The 18,106-nt window shown below is 43.0% G+C and overlaps 2 protein-coding genes across 3 annotated transcripts in view; one reads left to right on the plus strand and one right to left on the minus strand.

Moving 5' to 3' along the window:
- The first annotated feature begins 16 nt into the window (after window positions 1-16).
- On the plus strand, window positions 17-3,323 carry LOC311022890 (3-oxoacyl-[acyl-carrier-protein] reductase FabG). The gene is made up of 8 exons (XM_084024480.1): window positions 17-114; window positions 245-415; window positions 971-1,149; window positions 1,970-2,063; window positions 2,145-2,214; window positions 2,303-2,339; window positions 2,874-2,937; window positions 3,113-3,323. Exons 1-8 carry the CDS (start codon window positions 91-93, stop codon window positions 3,269-3,271), a joined length of 798 nt encoding a protein of 265 aa, XP_083880606.1. The 5' UTR covers window positions 17-90; the 3' UTR covers window positions 3,272-3,323.
- A 137-nt stretch (window positions 3,324-3,460) lies between these two features.
- The window catches only part of col27a1b (collagen, type XXVII, alpha 1b), a 63,299-nt gene continuing 48,653 nt past the window's right edge, over window positions 3,461-18,106 (minus strand). The window contains exons 37-61 of one of the 2 annotated variants that reach the window (XM_084024477.1): window positions 16,094-16,201; window positions 15,942-15,995; window positions 15,621-15,728; window positions 15,481-15,534; window positions 13,083-13,136; window positions 12,112-12,168; window positions 11,966-12,019; window positions 11,818-11,871; window positions 11,656-11,709; window positions 11,497-11,550; window positions 11,289-11,396; window positions 11,100-11,207; window positions 10,312-10,419; window positions 10,168-10,221; window positions 9,002-9,064; window positions 8,784-8,837; window positions 8,647-8,682; window positions 8,197-8,214; window positions 8,014-8,049; window positions 7,130-7,156; window positions 6,949-7,014; window positions 6,645-6,813; window positions 6,435-6,544; window positions 5,725-5,943; window positions 3,461-5,077 (exon numbers count right to left, since the gene is read on the minus strand). In XM_084024477.1, the coding sequence (XP_083880603.1) occupies window positions 4,931-5,077; window positions 5,725-5,943; window positions 6,435-6,544; window positions 6,645-6,813; window positions 6,949-7,014; window positions 7,130-7,156; window positions 8,014-8,049; window positions 8,197-8,214; window positions 8,647-8,682; window positions 8,784-8,837; window positions 9,002-9,064; window positions 10,168-10,221; window positions 10,312-10,419; window positions 11,100-11,207; window positions 11,289-11,396; window positions 11,497-11,550; window positions 11,656-11,709; window positions 11,818-11,871; window positions 11,966-12,019; window positions 12,112-12,168; window positions 13,083-13,136; window positions 15,481-15,534; window positions 15,621-15,728; window positions 15,942-15,995; window positions 16,094-16,201 (1,974 nt within the window). In that variant the 3' untranslated portion in view covers window positions 3,461-4,930. Of the gene's footprint in view, window positions 5,078-5,724; window positions 5,944-6,434; window positions 6,545-6,644; window positions 6,817-6,948; window positions 7,015-7,129; window positions 7,157-8,013; window positions 8,050-8,196; window positions 8,215-8,646; window positions 8,683-8,783; window positions 8,838-9,001; window positions 9,065-10,167; window positions 10,222-10,311; window positions 10,420-11,099; window positions 11,208-11,288; window positions 11,397-11,496; window positions 11,551-11,655; window positions 11,710-11,817; window positions 11,872-11,965; window positions 12,020-12,111; window positions 12,169-13,082; window positions 13,137-15,480; window positions 15,535-15,620; window positions 15,729-15,941; window positions 15,996-16,093; window positions 16,202-18,106 lie in introns of both variants that reach the window. The other variant, XM_084024476.1, reaches the window with a different exon arrangement.

The following is an 18,106-nucleotide window of genomic DNA, read 5'->3' on the forward strand; positions in this document are numbered from 1 at the left end:
TATGAACTACAAATCAGCGCGTACCTACTACGTCATCACTAGTGGACACATGTCACGCCGCCTGTCTAGCAAGTTCACTCAAACGCCACCATGGCCTCAGGTGATGCTTTTAAAGTGAGTCTCCTTTCTTGCATGTCGTTCTACGTGTTTTTATGGCCGCGTTGTCCCTCTTAGTACCGCGGTTAGTTAGTTTCAGGTATTGTCTGGTGGTGGGGACACTGATGGTGTTTGTGTGTGTTTTCAGACGTCTTCCCTGAAGGGGAAAGTGACCCTAATAACCGGAGCCAGCTCGGGAATCGGGGCAGGGACGAGCGTCCTGTTCGCTAAACTCGGAGCTCTGCTGGCTCTGAACGGCCGCGACGTGGAAAACCTCAAAAAGATAGCACAACAGTGCGTCGACTGTGGAGCTGCCGAGGTGACTCACTGAGCTGTGACGTGAAACTCTTGGGTTACACCACGACGAACTGACGTTGGGGTTCAGACACGTTGACAACAGCTGCTAGCAGGGAGCTAGCTGTGTGGACGAGGAGAAGAATAGGGAGAGGAAGTTATTACTTTAAATGTTGTTGTTTTTTAATGGAGTTTGGCGTGGCGTTTGTATGAACTCACAACCACCAGAGCCTCACACATGAGGTCTCCAGGGGAAGTCGACTCATAATATGCCTGCATCCAATATCTGAAGCCCCAATGCATTGTGGGATTAGCACATAGCATATTTAGAAACACTGTGCATGGGGTAAAACTAAATTAAATTAGTTTCATGTCAAATGGGTGTATGCCACATGGATGTAAATACATGGAGACTTTATAAAGTGACCGTTTCCACACTGGCATACATGTTAACACATACAATTACATGCAAAAACATGCAGACAAGCTTACATCATTGGAACATTGCTGCCTTGAACAAAGTGATTTCATCAGTGTTGCGTGAGAACATGAACTCATTCAGCGTCTGTGTGTGTGTTAGCCGTTGCTCGTTCCTGGGGACCTTACTGATGAGGAGACGGTGAAGAAGACGGTGGAGCAAACCATCGCTCGGTACGGCCGGCTGGATGTCCTCGTCAACAGCGCTGGCATCCTGGCCATGGGCTCCATAGAGACAGCAGACCTGGCTCAGTACGACCGGGTCATGAACATCAATGTCAGGTGGGATTTCATACCTGGCATCATAACATCAGAGACATATTACTGCGTCCACAGTAGAGAGTACGGTAGCTGCCATATATCAGATGTGATGGCTCTTATAAGGCTAATGTATATAGATGTCTATCATAAATGACTTGGAGATCATTTGAGTTGAGATGAATTCTGGATTTAAATCGGGACTATTTTTAACAATGTATAGATACACTGTATGTGTATGTGTGAATGTGTCGGAGCATGACTGTATGTGAACATTGATACAGAATTGAGAAATGTGGTGATCACCCACATATTTCACCATAGAGGACCACGTTGTCAAAAATGCACCAGGAAGACTAGATCAGTGACATCACAGATAAGAGAGGACAAAAAAACGAGTACCCCCCTCTTAACTGGATGTGTAGTTTTTGAGTACATTTTAGTGAGGCTGTCCCCTACTTGCTGCACGGTGGTGTAGTGGGTAGCACTCTCGCCTCACAGCAAGAGGGTCGGCCCGGGTTCCTTCTGTGTGGAGTTTGCATGTTCTCCCCGTGTGGGTTCTCTCCGGGTTCTCCGGCTTCCTCCCACAGTCCAAAGACATGCAGGATGGGGATAGGTTCATTGATGACTCTAAATGTCCTGTAGGTGTGAATGTGAGTGTGAATGGTTGTCTGTCTCTACATGTCGGCCCTGTGATAGACTGGCGTCCTGTCCAGGGTGAACCCCGCCTTCGCCCAATGACAGCTGGGATCGGCTCCAGCCCCCCCGTGACCCTGAATACAGGATAAGCGGTAGACAATGGATGGATGGATGGATGTCCCCTAACTTCCGTTTCACATTCCAGAAGCGTTTACCACCTGACTCAACTGTGTGTGCCCCACCTGATCAAGACCAAAGGCTCCATCGTCAATGTATCCAGTGTCAACGGACAGAGATCAGTGGGTGTTACGCAGCTGGCCACTTATTTTCAACTACACCTACTACATGCCTGTGTTAATGTTGAGTGTTTCTCTCTGTAGTTCCCTGGTGTGCTGGCCTATTGTATGTCCAAGTCCGCCATCGATCAGTTCACACGTTGTACAGCACTTGGTAAATGAGCCGTTTTATCTCCCGATACTGCATGTTCAACGTTGTCAAAGTTTGCAAGATAAATAACTTAACTCGTTCTTTATTTCAGAGCTAGCATCGAAGCAAGTCAGAGTGAACTCTGTGTGGTAGGTGTTTATTAAAAAAAAAAAAGTTAATTCGTTAACACAGTATGAATTTCTGATTTAAAAAGCATTGATGTTAGTTTCTAGGGATGGGACGGTGGAGGATTTTATTGCAGAAAAAAACACCCCCACTATAAGTTGATGTTGCTGAATTTCCATTATCGGCTTCATCGTAAATATCGTCGTGAGTTGCTTGAAGGGTTATGGGTTAGGACGTATTTCAAAATTAATTAAGCCTTTATTAATGCAGGGAGACCTAATTTACATTGATGATCATCTTATCTTTTAACATTATTTGATTGTTTTTCACAAAGAAAGATGTCTTATCTGCGACGCCACAAAGTGATACCAGTATGTTTGAGTGCTTCAGGCATATTTTGATTATTTCCAGGATAATATCATGAATCGTAACTATCGTACAGGATGAATAATTGTGACAGTAAATCTTCATATCGTTCCATGCCTGGTTGTTTCTGTTGGGAATGAAATATGTGATGCACAGTGTTGTGTTTCCATGGTTGCGGTGCATCTCCTCAGCCCTGGTGTGATCATCACAGATGTCCACAAGAGAGCAGGACTAGATGAGGACCAGTACGCCCAGGTAACACATCATCATCATGTTGAACAAAAACAGGTGTTTTCCTTCAGAGCTTGTGTCCAAAAGTGTCGGACTCCCTGTTTAGGTGTCGTATCTGAGCATCTGATGGCACAGAAGACACTGGTGTCAGCAATATCTCAAAGTAACAATAGTGTCTGGCGATGTTCTTCACCAACAGTTTCTTGCAAAGAGTAAGCAGACCCACGCCCTCGGGCGACCAGGGGAGGTGGACGAAGTGGCCCAAAGCATCGCCTTCCTGGCGTCCGACGCTGCCAGCTTCATCACCGGAGTCAACCTGCCCGTCGACGGGGGCCGACATGCCATGTGCCCGAGATGACAACTTCTCTGTTAAGATGCAGCAGTTTGCTAATACAGCCTTCCAACCTCAAGTCTGTGTTTCTGTGCTTTTTAGTTGACACTGAAACTGACCAGTAGCTTGTAGGAAAAAAGGCATCACTTCAAGGACATATTTATCTCCATGTTGACATCGGTAGCTGTCAGTTTGACATTTCCAGGTATGAAATTAATATTAGGATGCTAAAACGCCCTGCCACAAGGAGGCAGTTTAAATGCATCTTAGTTCCTCACTTTGCTATGAAGTTTTCTTTCATGAAAAGGAAAATGAAAGCTGCTTATCAACAAAGGTTTCAGACTTTTATTGAATTACCTGTCGAGTCATTCAGGCAGCATAAAATGTCTGGCCAGACCAAACACTGGAAGCTCATGTACTGTGGTTGGGTTGTGTTGCAAGAAATCCTCTGAGTTTATTGATTAGTGGGACCAATCGCCATCATGCACCTTTTGAGTGACAAATGCATAAAGAGTAAATAATGCGGCTGGTAATGTCCTAAAAAAACAGTTGATTGTCTAGGACAGTTTTATTAGAAAACTGCACAATCCTTAAAGCTCGAAATGACTCCTAAAATATGAAACTGATGCCTGGAACGGAAGTGGAAAGCTAATCAGAATTTAAATAAAATTTAAATAATACCCACTGTAGATAAAGGTTGCATAATTATAGACATGTACATTTTGACATAGACAAGAACGTATAGCGTCAGACAGTACAAAGAATATAAAAAAAAAATGTTAATACTACCTTGAAAATATAATTTAATGAATTTGGCCTGCATGTATATTTTACAACCTTCCCTTTTTTCTTCGTGAAGCCAAGGCAGAGCTCGGCCGAGAGCTGACCAGAGTTTCTCATGTGAGCGTCAGCTGTTGCAGCACCAGGTGTCTCCTCTGTGTCATCCCAGGTTAGATCAGGTAACGTCTTGTTTGCTGCGAGATGAAGAGGTGCAGTACGAGGTAGCATCTTGACACATTTGTCTCGGTTCACACTGTGGAAAGCTCCGATCCATGAAAGCACCACACAGCAGTCGTTTGTGTGAACGCGGGTCTCTCAGCACCAGACAGACATTAGAGGTTCAGAAAGACTTACCTGGACGGCAGCGGCCCTGTGTGAGGCACGCTGCATACCTGAATGAGTGATATGGTGTCGGTACTCTATATGCTTAATGGCTGTGGAACAATAACTATTGCACTTTATATTACAATATACAGTACATATACATGTATAAATAATACTTCAACATTGAAATGGCAATTATTGCAATTGCAGGTGCTTCCATATTTCTGTACAGATCTCTTGTGAAAAAAAGAGGGTATCAGGCCGTGAAGGAAATATGATACAACATATGGGAAGATGAGACGTTTGTGTCCAAAAAGGGCATTCAGCTCTTGTACCACACGCACACGAGTCTCTGAAAAAAGAAGCTTATTATTGTTTTCCATAGGCTGATAGAAGTCGTGTATCTGCATTTTCAACGGGCCGCTTTCTCGGCTGCCCCCTCCTGTTCCTGCAGTCCATGCATATTTTGAGGGAAAGTGGGGGTCTGTTGTTGTGGAAACCACAGAAGCATGAGTCTCCCCCGTCCACCCTCCTCCATGCAGTCACTCCTTTGATGAGCATTTCGGACCCCAACACGGGCCCCTACAAGAAGCACACGGGTCCCACCTCAAGGTGGTAGCTCGCTCCCTGTTCTGTGCTCGGTAGGTTGAACACATCCACGATAGGGAGTAAGTTCGGGTCTTGGGTCTGGAAGATGAAGTGGGTCTGATGCCAGCGGCCATCTTTGATCTGAAAGGTACAATTGCATTATGTTACATGTTGGGATGCAGAAGACAAAGGCAGAGAGAAACAGCTGGCCTGGTTTACTTCTGGTCTAAAAAACACCTTTTAACACATAATTAACATTTTGTATCTTTTTTGTTTAATTAGTAAAATACATTAAAAAAGGCAGAACACATGGATAAGAAATGAAACGGGATAATCTGCGTTAATTAGTGAGCTAAGCTTAGAGGTCCCATGTGGAGTTTTTGACATCTAGTGGCATCATGGAGCATTTCTTTCCATGCGTGGGTCTCTGATTTTCTATTGCTAGTTCATAAACATGGATGCAAAAATACTGTGTTTCAAATATATTTAGGATATTCTATATTTTGGAAATGTTTATGTGTAATGGAATGCCTTTTATACATTTCATCCTTATGTGTTTTGGTGGGCAACACTAGAACTTTGTTTGTTTGTTCACAAGAAAACTCCTGAGGGCATCTCGAACCCAGACTTGAGAGTAGCATCGACCTTCTCTCGAACTCTGAGCAAGAAAGCAAAATGTATTTCCCCCAAATATTGAACTATTTTTTTAAGGGCTCAGTTGAGTTCTGCATTGACTTTCATGTAGCAGTTCCACTGTGACTCCATGCCAGAGAAGAAGCGGTGCTTACCCAGCAGTCGTCCCGGGGGATGAGCGGCTCCAGGAGGTCGCCGGCCTGAATCTTCTCCCCTGTCCAGGCTTTGAAGCTCACAGCCCTGGATGACGGTTGCAGGGAGGGTCCTGCTGCCCACACGGGTGTGTTGAGGCAGTGAACGGTGATGTGCTGCACGGCCTCCGTGCTCAACAGGTGGATGAAGTTCATCTGGATGCGACCCACTCCTATCTCCAACTGTGAAGCAAGAATGTGTGTTCCTCAAATAATCATAACACAAAAAACAGGTCCGGTTTGACACGATTTGTTCACAGAGATTTCCGGTGATGAACATTAATCACTGGACTTGATGGGAAGTATCAGACTAATAGGGAGCTTAAGAGATTATAACTGTGTCACTAGTTACATCTGGATCACAGATTGTGCCTTTTTCATGTAGTTAATGCAGCCATTGAGTCTGTCTGTGTTTGTGTTCCAGGGCATGCTGAGTTTTAATTGCAATATGGTGTGGTTGAAGAATAACTGCCTTTGAAAGTGACAAACAAGACAAAATGGGAAGCCTTAAGATTCACTGCAAGAATTATTCATAAAAAAGAGCTACAGTTTATAATACAGAGCCAGAAAACGAACAGCTGTGCACCTTAATGTGTACCACGAACAACAATCAACTCAAAGTTTCTCTACTGTTTGGTTTAGCTTAAGGAAATGCCTAAATATGGAATCCGAACCTTGGATACTGTGATGGTTTTCAGGCAAGTTTGTCCCCCGCCAGTGAAGTTGCACATCACCTCGATAGTGTCGGCGGCGCAGCCGAGGTTCGGGTCGATCCAGTAAGTGCCTGTCAAAGTGCAGCGGCGGAGGATGAGAGAGATACGGCTCTTAATGAACAAGAATCGAGTGGACACAGAAGTGACGGAGCAGTTGGAGTGTCTCCTCACCATCGTGCATTCTCTGTTCACAGTTGTAGAGGTCTCGACAGATTCGTGCCGGGTTGTCACGGGCTCCCAGCGGGTTCTTCAGACTCTGGATGAGAGTGCTCAGGTGCTGCAAGGTCTTGAATATCTCTGTGCCCTGGTCTAACATGGGCAGGTCCTCGTTCTGAGAGTTCTGCTTTGGACACAAATATAGGCATGATTGAGATCGACAGGAACTCTAAATGGTTCATGTTTATGCAGATGAATAAAACCCTTTAGGACCCAAACAAGCAACAATGAATCCTTGCAATGAGCTGTTTAAACTAACCTCTGGCCTGAGCGCAGCGTGGGAATCGATGATGACTTGAAAGGTCGCACCGAGAGCCTCATTTCTCTACCAAAGGAGACAACAAGGAAACCATGCCTGTCATTTCATTTCCTACTGTTTATATTATAAAATTTCATCATTCCAAAAACCCTCACTCGACATTAAGGGTTGACATACTTACAAGCGAGAGGGCAGAACTGGGGAGACCCTGCAAACCAGAGAGAAAAGCCTGTATAATATTCACCATGTATACAGACACACAGAGCAGCTCCACTCAGTGCCTTTGTAATCAGAGAGCGGTTGTGTAAATCCTAATCTCCACTGTTGGCGGTGAGTTCTGCCATTCTCTTCCATTATGCAGAAACGCACAAAAACAATCATGAACGCACAGGCCCACACACACACACACACACACACACACACACACACACACACACACACACACACACACAGACATTTCTCTTTTTTATCTTGTCTGTATTTTTATTGCACTTAAATTGTAAATTGTTTTACCTTCATTGTGTTCTTTTATTGTTCTGTGAAGTGAATTGCCTTGGTGTATGAAAGGTGCTGTACAAATAATGTTGCCCTGCCTTGCATACTATAATATATATATATATATATATATATATATATACACACACACTAGTTATAGATTATATGCTCACAGTTGTAACTAGGGTGTACAAAATGATTTTCCAGCAGACTAGACGCTGCAGAGCCAAGTACTATTTTGTTTTTCAATGTAACTTTGAGATCTGAATTATGAAAACACATGAAAGTACATTCTGACTTTTATGAATCAAGAGTCGAGCCAAAACACTCGTCGCTTCTGTACATTTTGAAAGACTGAATCAATGAGTGTGTTCCAGCCGTTTTTCCTTCTGAGACTTGCTCTCCTTGATCTTGATTCCACAAAAACGATTGAAGAAGCCCTTTTAACCAATCAGAATTCTCATTGGTCATTTTTATTTTCTTCATGCGTTTACACACTCAAGTCTAGACTGAATTACTTTGAAGGGAAGTTTGATATTTATACAAAATAGAAAAAGAAAAAAAACTTACTGGTGGTCCAGGTGGTCCACGAGGGCCACGAAATCCCTGAAAAATTGCATCACCACATCAAATGATTTAGCACTTCCTTTTATGAAAGACGATAAAGTAGTTAATTATTTATTTCTTGTACAGAGCGGACTACAAGCCTGCTAAAGAATAATGATTAAGCTACAGGGGTGAATAACTACTCACCCGTGGTCCTTGCAGCCCCTGTTAGAGATGAAAGGAAACAGTAATCAATATTCACAAGTGGACAGTTCCTCAATAATGGAATAGCAGATATTATTCTATCATGCACAATGTAACGCCTTCTCTTCTCTACCAAGTCAACCGCCCGCATCTACTGCATGTTGAGTTGCCCTCTTTCTTCTTTACAAGCCTACTCGCTGATGTGAATGTTGGCGTTTCGGGAGTGAGCTAGCGACTCGCGTCTCGACAAACCTCTCAGAAAACTTGAGATGAGCACGCACCCAACATTAATCACCCTGACAGAAACTCCACAGAACAAACAATGGAGCACAACAGGAAATGAAAAGTGCTGAGGGCAAAGGAGGCCGAGTGCTGTGCCGTCTCCATACATAAGTATCCTATTCTGTGTTCACAGGACAGACAAAAAGGATTCATCAAAACAGCGCCACGCACCGTCTCCCCCCGACTGCCTTTGTCACCCTTGGGTCCCTGATGGAGAGAGAGGAGACAGAGGATCACTCCATCACTGCCAAGAAGCAGAGAGAAGTCACATAAAGCTTGGCATTTAGGATGAGATATGAGGTACATACGGGATGACCGCTGGGGCCAATGATGCCAACGGGGCCCAAAGCTCCCTCCATACCCTGAAAATCAGAGGCATGTTAGTGACTGATGACACCTATGATGGAGCATCTAATGGAGAAGTGCTGATTTTTCATGGGAAGGGTGAAGTTTGTGAGAGCTCAGTACGCTGGCATTGGCTGAAATAGTGCACGAGTTTCCAAACTACCATTCATCTTCATCTTACCAACAAACCACGTGGTCCTTTCGGCCCCTGGATTCCCGCTGGGCCGATGTCTCCCAGGGGTCCCTAGAAAGACACATACTTGTAATTTATAATGGTTTATTTATCACGATGAGGTGAGTTAAAGGTTGAAGGGAGGGTGTGTTCCAGTACTCCCACACTACACTGCTCAATGAAGGGAGCACTTAATCCTCAACTCAATATTTTTGATGTGGTAGGCACAGATAGTTGCTCTCTCCTTCTCCTTCCTGACTGATTATTCTCTAGTTCTGTATTCTGCTAGTGTCCTTATCACTACTTGTAGACTGTTACACCAGGAGAGCTGGGCAGGGCCGTAGAAGGATCCTGGGTTCTTCCAGCCTCATGAGGCCAGAGTGTGTAGACAGTTCCTGGATGACAAAGGCCTTAATGCCATTGATTCACCTTCCCTAAATCCAGTTGTGCAGACTTCTATATAACTACTGTCACTTGTCTTAATGTGCGTTTGTCCCATTTGAACAAATGACACTTTACTGGAAGCAGTCTCGGCCTGTTACTCTCAGGGTTGTTTTATATGATGTAAATGCTCCTTCATTAGTCTAGTGTGCATGATACACTAGTGTAAACAACCTTATCTTTCTTCATATCTGAAATATAGTCACTATTGTTGCAGTTACACGATTACAGCCGTTCAACGTCACTCCAGGACCTGAGATGTTTGGATTCAGAGCGAATTGATGACTTCTGATTCTTCCGAGTTAGAACAATTATTGCAAACTCCAATGAACACTGACACAAAGTGCATCTGCTTCACACTCCTGTTCAACTCCCACAGAAGGAAAATATCCAAGATCACCCTCCGGGTTTTAAATCAAAGAGTGGGACTCCAGGAAAGCCTGGTCTGTTTCTTCAGCTGGCAGTAATCTATAGTGCAGCAGTGCTGTAAGTAAAGCAGACTTATCGTGGAGCAGATGTCATCCTGGGGCATGTAACAGTAATCCAAAACAGCTTTCATTTTTACTGAGGACAAAATAATGTATCAGACAATATCCAGGCAATTTTAGATGCTCAGACTTCATAAAAAGTGCTTCATCCAAAAGGTGAGTTAAACCCAGAAATTACTTTTTTTGGGTTAATTTGACTGTCTCAGAGCCATTTGGTTGTGAATGGACCTTAATGTGTCCACATACCTTTGGCCCAAACAGACCCAAGACCCCTGGAAATCCTTGTTCACCAGTATCCCCCTGATAAAAAGAGAAGAATGGTAATCTTCATCGCTGAGCAAGCAAAAAAGTTGCCATGTAAAGGAAGTGATTTGACAAATCGGTGCTCACTGGTTGCCCTTTAGTTCCCGGCTCTCCTCGTTTTCCTGGAAATCCCATTCCGCCAATAGAGCCTTTTTTCCCTGTTGGACCAGTTTGGCCTGGAAGACCGCTCTCACCCTGAAGAACACACAAACCAGGGACGTTTTTTAACTGCATTTAGTGAGGCTGCAACACCAAGTCTAAAGCACCACTGCCAAGAACGTGACCTTCTATCTCAGCGTATCTCTATCTCGTTGGTACCTTGTCCCCTACGTTACTATAGCGCTGCTTAATAATTTTCAATTTTGAAAGTTTCATTATAACCATAGAAGAAGACGAAGTAGAACCAAAGTACAGTTGACATCATAAGAAACTGTCCAAATCCCATAAATGTTTGCAGTTAAATCTCCAAATCATAAGGCAACTTAATTCCCTCACCACGTGCAGTGAGGGGAAAACTGCCTAATACATAAAGCCTCTCTGTGTTTCTCAGTCACGCATGTGTAAATGTAATGTTATATTGGCAAGGCCACGAAGATTAAGACCATGCCAGCTTGATATTTGCGACATTAACATGATTGCAGAGAAAATTAGGTCTTTAGAGATACGGTGTAAAAACTTTGTCCAGAGTTTGGGATAAGAAAACACCAAATATAAAAGCAGCAATGTGCAGCTGAGTTGGCAATTTCCACTAGATATTGGCAATACAATTGCTGGCATTATGAGCTATAAAAATGCTTGTCCTATAGTTTAACATGAAGTTCTTTGTGAATAAGCTCAAAACTTTACTTAACAAATCGTCCACTCATTATTCTCACCTTTGGTCCAAAGTAGCCTTGACTTCCAGGAAGCCCCGTCACCCCAGTTATGCCCTGCTGCCCAGGTCTGCCAGATAAGCCCACTGCTCCATCCTCTCCTTGCTCCCCCTAAACACAGCAGACGATGAACCATAATGACGGCTGCTTTGCTTTTGATCCATTACGAAAGGTACATAACAGTGTCCTTGCCTTGACTCCTTTAGTTCCGCCTTTACCAGGAAGTCCATCCATACCAGGCGGGCCCTCAAGTCCCTCCCTGCCCACAACTCCCCGTGGACCAAGCGGGCCCTCTGGACCCTTAGAATAGACGATCAGAAATGTTTATGCCACACCTCCATTGGTTCAAAGTGGTAACATGTAGCTCCACTGTGGAGGACAAGAAATGCATCCTACTCACTGGTGGTCCTTTGGTCCCAGACTCTCCTCTCTCCCCTGATTTTCCTTTGTGACCCTGAAGGTTAAGAGTTTATGTTCATGTTGAGTCCAATAATATTGCATGAATACATTTAGTTATCTAAAAAAGAATAAAATCATGCCGGTGTACGTCTGTCCTTACTTGGTCTCCTTTGGATCCTTTCAGCCCTGGTTCTCCCTTTGGCCCAGGGTGTCCCTAAAATCATCATTACTGGTTTAATTACACGGATTGTGTTTGAACAATGTGCCACAGTGTCTATATACGGGAGTTTTACATTTCAAGAGACGTAGATCAGATACTTACAGGAAGCCCTGCGGTACCAGCTTCACCTCTCTTTCCATCAACACCTATTTGACCCTGAATGACATCATTTACTTTATGTAAATGCACAGAATGTCACTTAAATGTAATTGACACTATACCTGAGGACAAATTTGTAAATGTCACTTACAATGTGTCCAGGGTCACCAGGCTCTCCTCTCTCCCCTCTGTTTCCAGGAGGACCCTGTGATCACATGGAAACAAAGTGATATAATGATCCAGACCACCACCGAGAAAGAACACGGGGAAAAACACGGGTACGTGTGAGAAACTCACTCTGTCACCATGGGGACCTGCCGGACCTTCTACCTTGCTGTCGTCTCCCTGCTCACCCTAAACAAGCAATATGGCCACAGATTGACAACAGCTATCAATCACACCCAATGATATGTGCAAAATCAATACACGTTTAGTTTCTGAAAGAGGACAACAACAGAAACACACACTGCCCGACGTCCTTCTGTGAATGGACAAGTCTGCTGAAGGTTCTTTATGTGTAACAGTCACGTGTGCTGCATGTGTCCGATTAAATTAATCGATGAAGAGTCCTATTGTTATCTAAACGCAGGAGAATATGTGGTTTTGGCCGAGGGGCCGAGCACCAACGCTTACAGGGATGAAAGCAACATATTGTAGCTTTAGCGCTTTTACTGCGGCTGTGATAGCCATCTGTATTTATCTGCAGCATGTTTTAGTGCCCGGGTTACCTGTCGCTCTCAATTGACAATTATACATTTTGCAACGACCCATGTGATAGCTTGATACTGATTTAATTAGGAAGCAAAGCGTGGCCGTTCATTTTGTGGATATTGGCAAAGAGAGAGCAACAAATATCCACAGCCAGATGGCTCCGGCCCAGGGATTAAAAAAAATGCAAATGAGCGTGTCACTAAACTCGAGGGTGTTCAATCGTGTGCTGTTCCTGTCAAATAAAGGCAAATTATGTTGCTTAAATGCCCAAAATCATAGGCAGACCAGGTGGTTGGCTAATTATATACATTTGACAGCGCTGACTTCATTGTCCTTGTTCATATCGTTGATCAAATTAGCCATGACTTTAGGAATATTGCAAAGACAAGGCAGACAAGGAAACACTAATTAGGGACACAACTTAAGTAACAATGTGTAAAAAAAAAGATCAACTGACCACAGTCAGTTTTAACAGCCGTTACAGGCTTCCAGAGCTCATTAGACACAATCAAATTGCAGACGGCTATCAGGGACAGCAAGTAAATGCGGTTATGTACCTTTTCACCTTTTGGCCCAGGAGGTCCCAGGGGGCCGTGTGGTCCCATGTGACCCTATGACAAGGAAAAGAGTTAGTGAGCGTAACCTCCCCGCCTTTATAAAAAAAAATATTACTTTCGTCAGGTAGAGAAACACATCAAAACAGACAGGGAAATACTTTTTTTAAATTCTGGTAAATCTGTGATTATTTGGGTTAGAATGTAATATAGTAACACTAGTTGCAAGCTTTTCAATAACAGTTATATTTCAAAGTCTGTGCCAGTATTGTGAAAAAAACAAGGGCGCCCTTTGTCACTATATTGATTTAGAATTGCTAAGAAAATAAGAGCTATCAAAGTGGAGGACTTTCCAACCTTACCTTACCGTAGCAACTACTCTTTTCAAACCAGCTGAGAACTCTTTTTACATGCAAGTATGAGGATTTTGAAGAGATACAGGTCATTGAATCATGTCGCTGGGTATCAATGTGAGGTACATAATCCATGTGAGAATCCTGGAGCATTACACCTCCCTAACACCTCAAGAATAACCCTGTCCCAGAACATTATGTGAGACATTCATGTGCCCACACTGTCTCCAGCACTGCTGTTGAGGCCAGTTGTTTTTTGTTTTCAATGTTTTTCTTATGCAAGGTGCAGTAAAACAGCAGATTTAATTCTTCCATCCAAATTTTCTCCATCTTTTAGTCGAAGTTTGTTACGTTTAATGTTCGATTCTAATTCCCATTCTCATCTAGTGAGTATCGTGAATTTCTTCCGTTTCATTTTTGTGAGACTTTAGAAATAGTCTTTGAGGTAATTTGTTTGCATGCAAACGTCAATCACTTCGTAACGTTCTGCTGAAATCACATTTTCAATATATGTATCAGAGAGCATGTCTTTGCTGTAAACATCTGAACAGGTCCCTGAACTCTTCTTTTTCATAATTAAATTCTGCTTTGAGTTTTTGAAAAATTTTAGATCTTTTTTTTAATTCCTTTCGTCTCCATCTTACACATCTCCAGGTCTAAACCCGGGGATCTAAGAAGGCCATATCAGAAGTGTATTGTCTCCTTCCAATGTATATTTCTTGCCAATCTCATTGCAAATTCTCAGTAATCCTTTAAAATGGGATTTCCTCCAATGTGATCCCCTTGCTTCTAGCCCTGGGCTGAGGTTTAGATTTGCCTAGATTTAGCTTGATGATCTTCTTTCATCTAGCCTGGTACTCTGGGGAACACCAGTAGACAACACATCTAACTTAGGCGGTGTATTAGTATTCTCTGACAGCTCTGAGAGCTCAACCTCCACTTTCTTTGACAACTTGACGCTTGGTGCCAGATAAAGCAGGATTTCTCTTTGCCCCGACTGGTAGTGATAAGAAGAGTTATAGCAATGAAGGAAGCACATTTATTTTCACCACCTCAATTCTTAAATACTACTCGTGTACACCGATGTGCCATATCCCTCTGTGCCCTATTGTTATTTACATTGAAGTTTGTTCAAATCCAGCGTGATTAGCACTCGCAGGTATTCGGTTGATTATGTTTCCCACGTTTTGTGATGTTCAATTTGTCTCCCATCAGACCGTAGTCATCAATTGTCATAAGTTTTGGAAATATGCAGTGCGTATTAAAAAAAACAAAAAACAGAGTACTACATGTTTATTAGGATTTTAATCTACAATTCTACAACATTTTATTTTGAGGTGATTAAAAAAAAGGTATATTAAAAGTGGCCGAATAGTGAATAGTGATTCCTGAACAGGAATCGTTTGACTGAAAATGTCAGCTAACCTATGAAGCAGCCCATCTAATCAGGTGATTGGCAGCACCTGCATAGTAGGCTTCATGGTGCACTTCCTTGTTTAGTCTGGTGAAGCTTTTTATTTATTCTTTTTTATTAACCTTTATTTAACCAGGTAAAAGTCTCAAATCTTTTTCCAGAGAGACTTGGCCCGAGGGCAGCATAAAGCAAACAAATAGCTTCAGTTTAGGACTCTGTGGTCTGCTGGGTTTTATGGGTTATGATGTGCTGTTTCTTTGGTTTTGCTCTTTTTATGCATTTACATCCTCCACTCATCATTGTCATTTCCATACACTTCCTACACTACTGCTTTTACGGACTTCCACACTTCATATTAGATTGTGATTGGGCTTATTCTGTTTGTTTAATAGTGAAACAAATAGTTATTTGATTTAAAAGCTATAAACGGCGTGTCTCTTATTTTTGTCATGGCCTTTAGAGCCAAGTCGTGACACGAGACAGAGAGAAAGAAGGCCTTTATTTTGGAGGCATCATAATGCTGATTGTCACAGTCTTACATTTACAAATTGACACCCGGCTAAAGTAAGGTTTTAGAAGAACTGTAGGTCCCTCACTTTCATATCATCTTGCATTACTCCATCACTGTGCTTACCTCATAACCTGATATGCCTGGATTTCCTTGTTGGCCCATTCTCCCTGGAGCACCCTGGACAAATACATGTATAAATGCACATTAAGTCCACATCCACCAACAACCAAACAGCTCTTTCAAACTATCTGCGGATGTCTTACCACTGGCCCGATGGTTCCTCTCGCTCCTTTCTGTCCGTCGAAGCCCATCTGTCCCAGCTCACCAGTTGGGCCGCTCTCACCCAGGGGACCTTGGAGACCCTTGCCCCCCTGGAGAGAGACCAGCAGTGAGCAGGTATGCAGGGAGAGTACAACAATCGTATGGGTGGTTTGACAATTCAAACACTGAAAGTCTGTTTGATGTGCTTATGGAAGTTTTGCTTATGGAAGTTTCTGAAGTTACTGTTACGTGTGCAAGGCAGCAAACTAACAGACATCCAAGAACGAGTTGTATTTAAGCCCCAAGCAAGAGAACTGACAAACCTTTTCTCCTGGTTTTCCTCTTTCACCAATTTTGCCAGGTTGACCCTCCTGACCCTGGTAGAAGAAAATCCAGCAGGGTTGTAAGCGGACAAAAAGAGCCGTCTTTTCATGGGAATTGAATGTAATTCGGTGTTGGCTGGTGAGCCACTCACCCTTACACCGGCCAATCCGAGAGGCCCAGGGGGTCCTTCCTTTCCTTTCAGACCGATTTCACCCCTGTCACCTTGAGCGCCTTCCTGACCAGCATCCCCCTTATCGCCCTGAGAAGAGTGGCACAAGTCCAATGAATAAGGAGATCATACAATTGAGTTACCCCAACCGGGAATTTGGGATGTTACGGTTTCAATATATCTGGTTAAAATATGCAGACTGGAAAAAATATGATTTATATCCAATAAAAACTTTTTCACAATTTAAAACATGAAGAATTACTATCTAAATGACACACAACCTTTGCCTAATTAAAATGTATTAATGAAAGGTCTGTGTGCGCTCACAGGTTTTCATGAAATTACACATTACCAACTGAGCAAATGTCTGCAGAAAGGTCAGTGCAAAGCCAGGGGGTAATGAAGCTTACCCATAATTAATTAATTACTTAATTAGCAATATTCATGCGTTTTGATAGTGGAACAGTCACTAAGGCCTGATCCAATGATTGCAGAGTCCTGTCTGTCTATTTACACAACAAAAAGCTGAGCTCTACAGCTGGCTTTGAATAAAAGTTTTGATTCGATCCACGGCATGTTAAGGTGTCCTTGGGCAAGATGAACCCCAAATTGCCCCCAGAGGCTGTACAGTCGGCGTGTGACTGTGCGTGAATGAGTTAGATTAGATCCTGACGAGGAGGTGGCACCTTGCACTGCCACCAATGTATGAATGGATGAATGTTGACATGTAACACTAGCAGCTTTGGCATGTAAACCCATTTATACGAGTAACATGACTCATTAATTAGTGAGACACAACAGGCTGCACAGGCTCCAATTTAGAAACATTTTCTAAGATGGAACAGAAAACAAGGTGCATTCCTGTCTGTGTGACAAATCTGTGTAACAGGAGCTAATGGTCTGCCCAGGTGGAAATATGTGAATAAAGCAAGACTGTGAACATAAATTAGCCCTTTTGTACGAGGATGAATGGGTAAAAGGAGCAGAAGAAGGCAGATACTATCATAGAGAAACAGAAAACACCTGCTAGGAAGAGGGGATGAACACCAGTGATATGTGGTCCCAGCTACTAAATATTCTAGTGAACAGCATGAAGTCGACAAGGCACGAACAATCTTGCAGTTCGATCGTCTGTTAAGACACGGTTTTAGTTTCACAACAATTCAGTGTTGCATTTGCTCCAGACTGCTGGAAAGAGGCAAAATAATAATAAATAATTCAAATCCTCTAATTATCTGCTGAATTTCTGGTATAAATTTCACCACAATGAACTTTGACAACGCATTGATTTCTATTCCCCTAGCACTTGAGAGTACAAGCTGCAAATCCCTCTTGAGCTGCCATTTTCCACCCAGAAGCTGCAACGTGGCCAAGAACACCTCAAAGTGGTTTACTCCGACTAACAGAACACGTCCTGTTCCGCACAGAGCCGCGCTGCCTCTCAGGTTGAGACTATTCTAATCCTCAGTGTTTTCTGTGCTCACGTTTTACAGGCTTCTTCAAGCCAAGCATTGTTTGTGGGTCTGTCAGCTCTACTTCCAGCAGTGTGGCTCTGCTAAATAGGCAGGCGTTTTGTGTTTTCCCTCTATTTTTCTGTCACAATACTTGCCAGACTTCGGAGCTCTTAAAATAGCCTCGCTATCTGTTTTCACTCAGCGTCAACACAAAGCAGCCTCAACTGTAAAAAGGCCAATATCTCACAAACAATCTTCGATTTGCCCTAATTGCACTAAGCTGCCACAGTAAACCGGAGAGTTCCCCGGGTTCACAGACATGGGAATCAGGAAAGAATTAATCTGTGTTGAAAAAATGGCAAAAATTGGATTACCGGCCAAAGCCTTGAAGCAACTTTTTTTCCTATTTACTGTGGGCTTTTTACAGTAAAAAAAAAAGTTTTTAAAGTGAAGAATAAATCCTACAACGGCGTATTAGGGCCACTGTAGGAAAAAAAAAAAAAAAAAGAGCCGATAGAGGTGGGCAATATTCAGAGAAAAA

This window comes from Eutrigla gurnardus (genome assembly GCF_963514095.1).
Source record: "Eutrigla gurnardus genome assembly, chromosome: 13".
Lineage (NCBI taxonomy): Eukaryota > Metazoa > Chordata > Actinopteri > Perciformes > Triglidae > Eutrigla > Eutrigla gurnardus.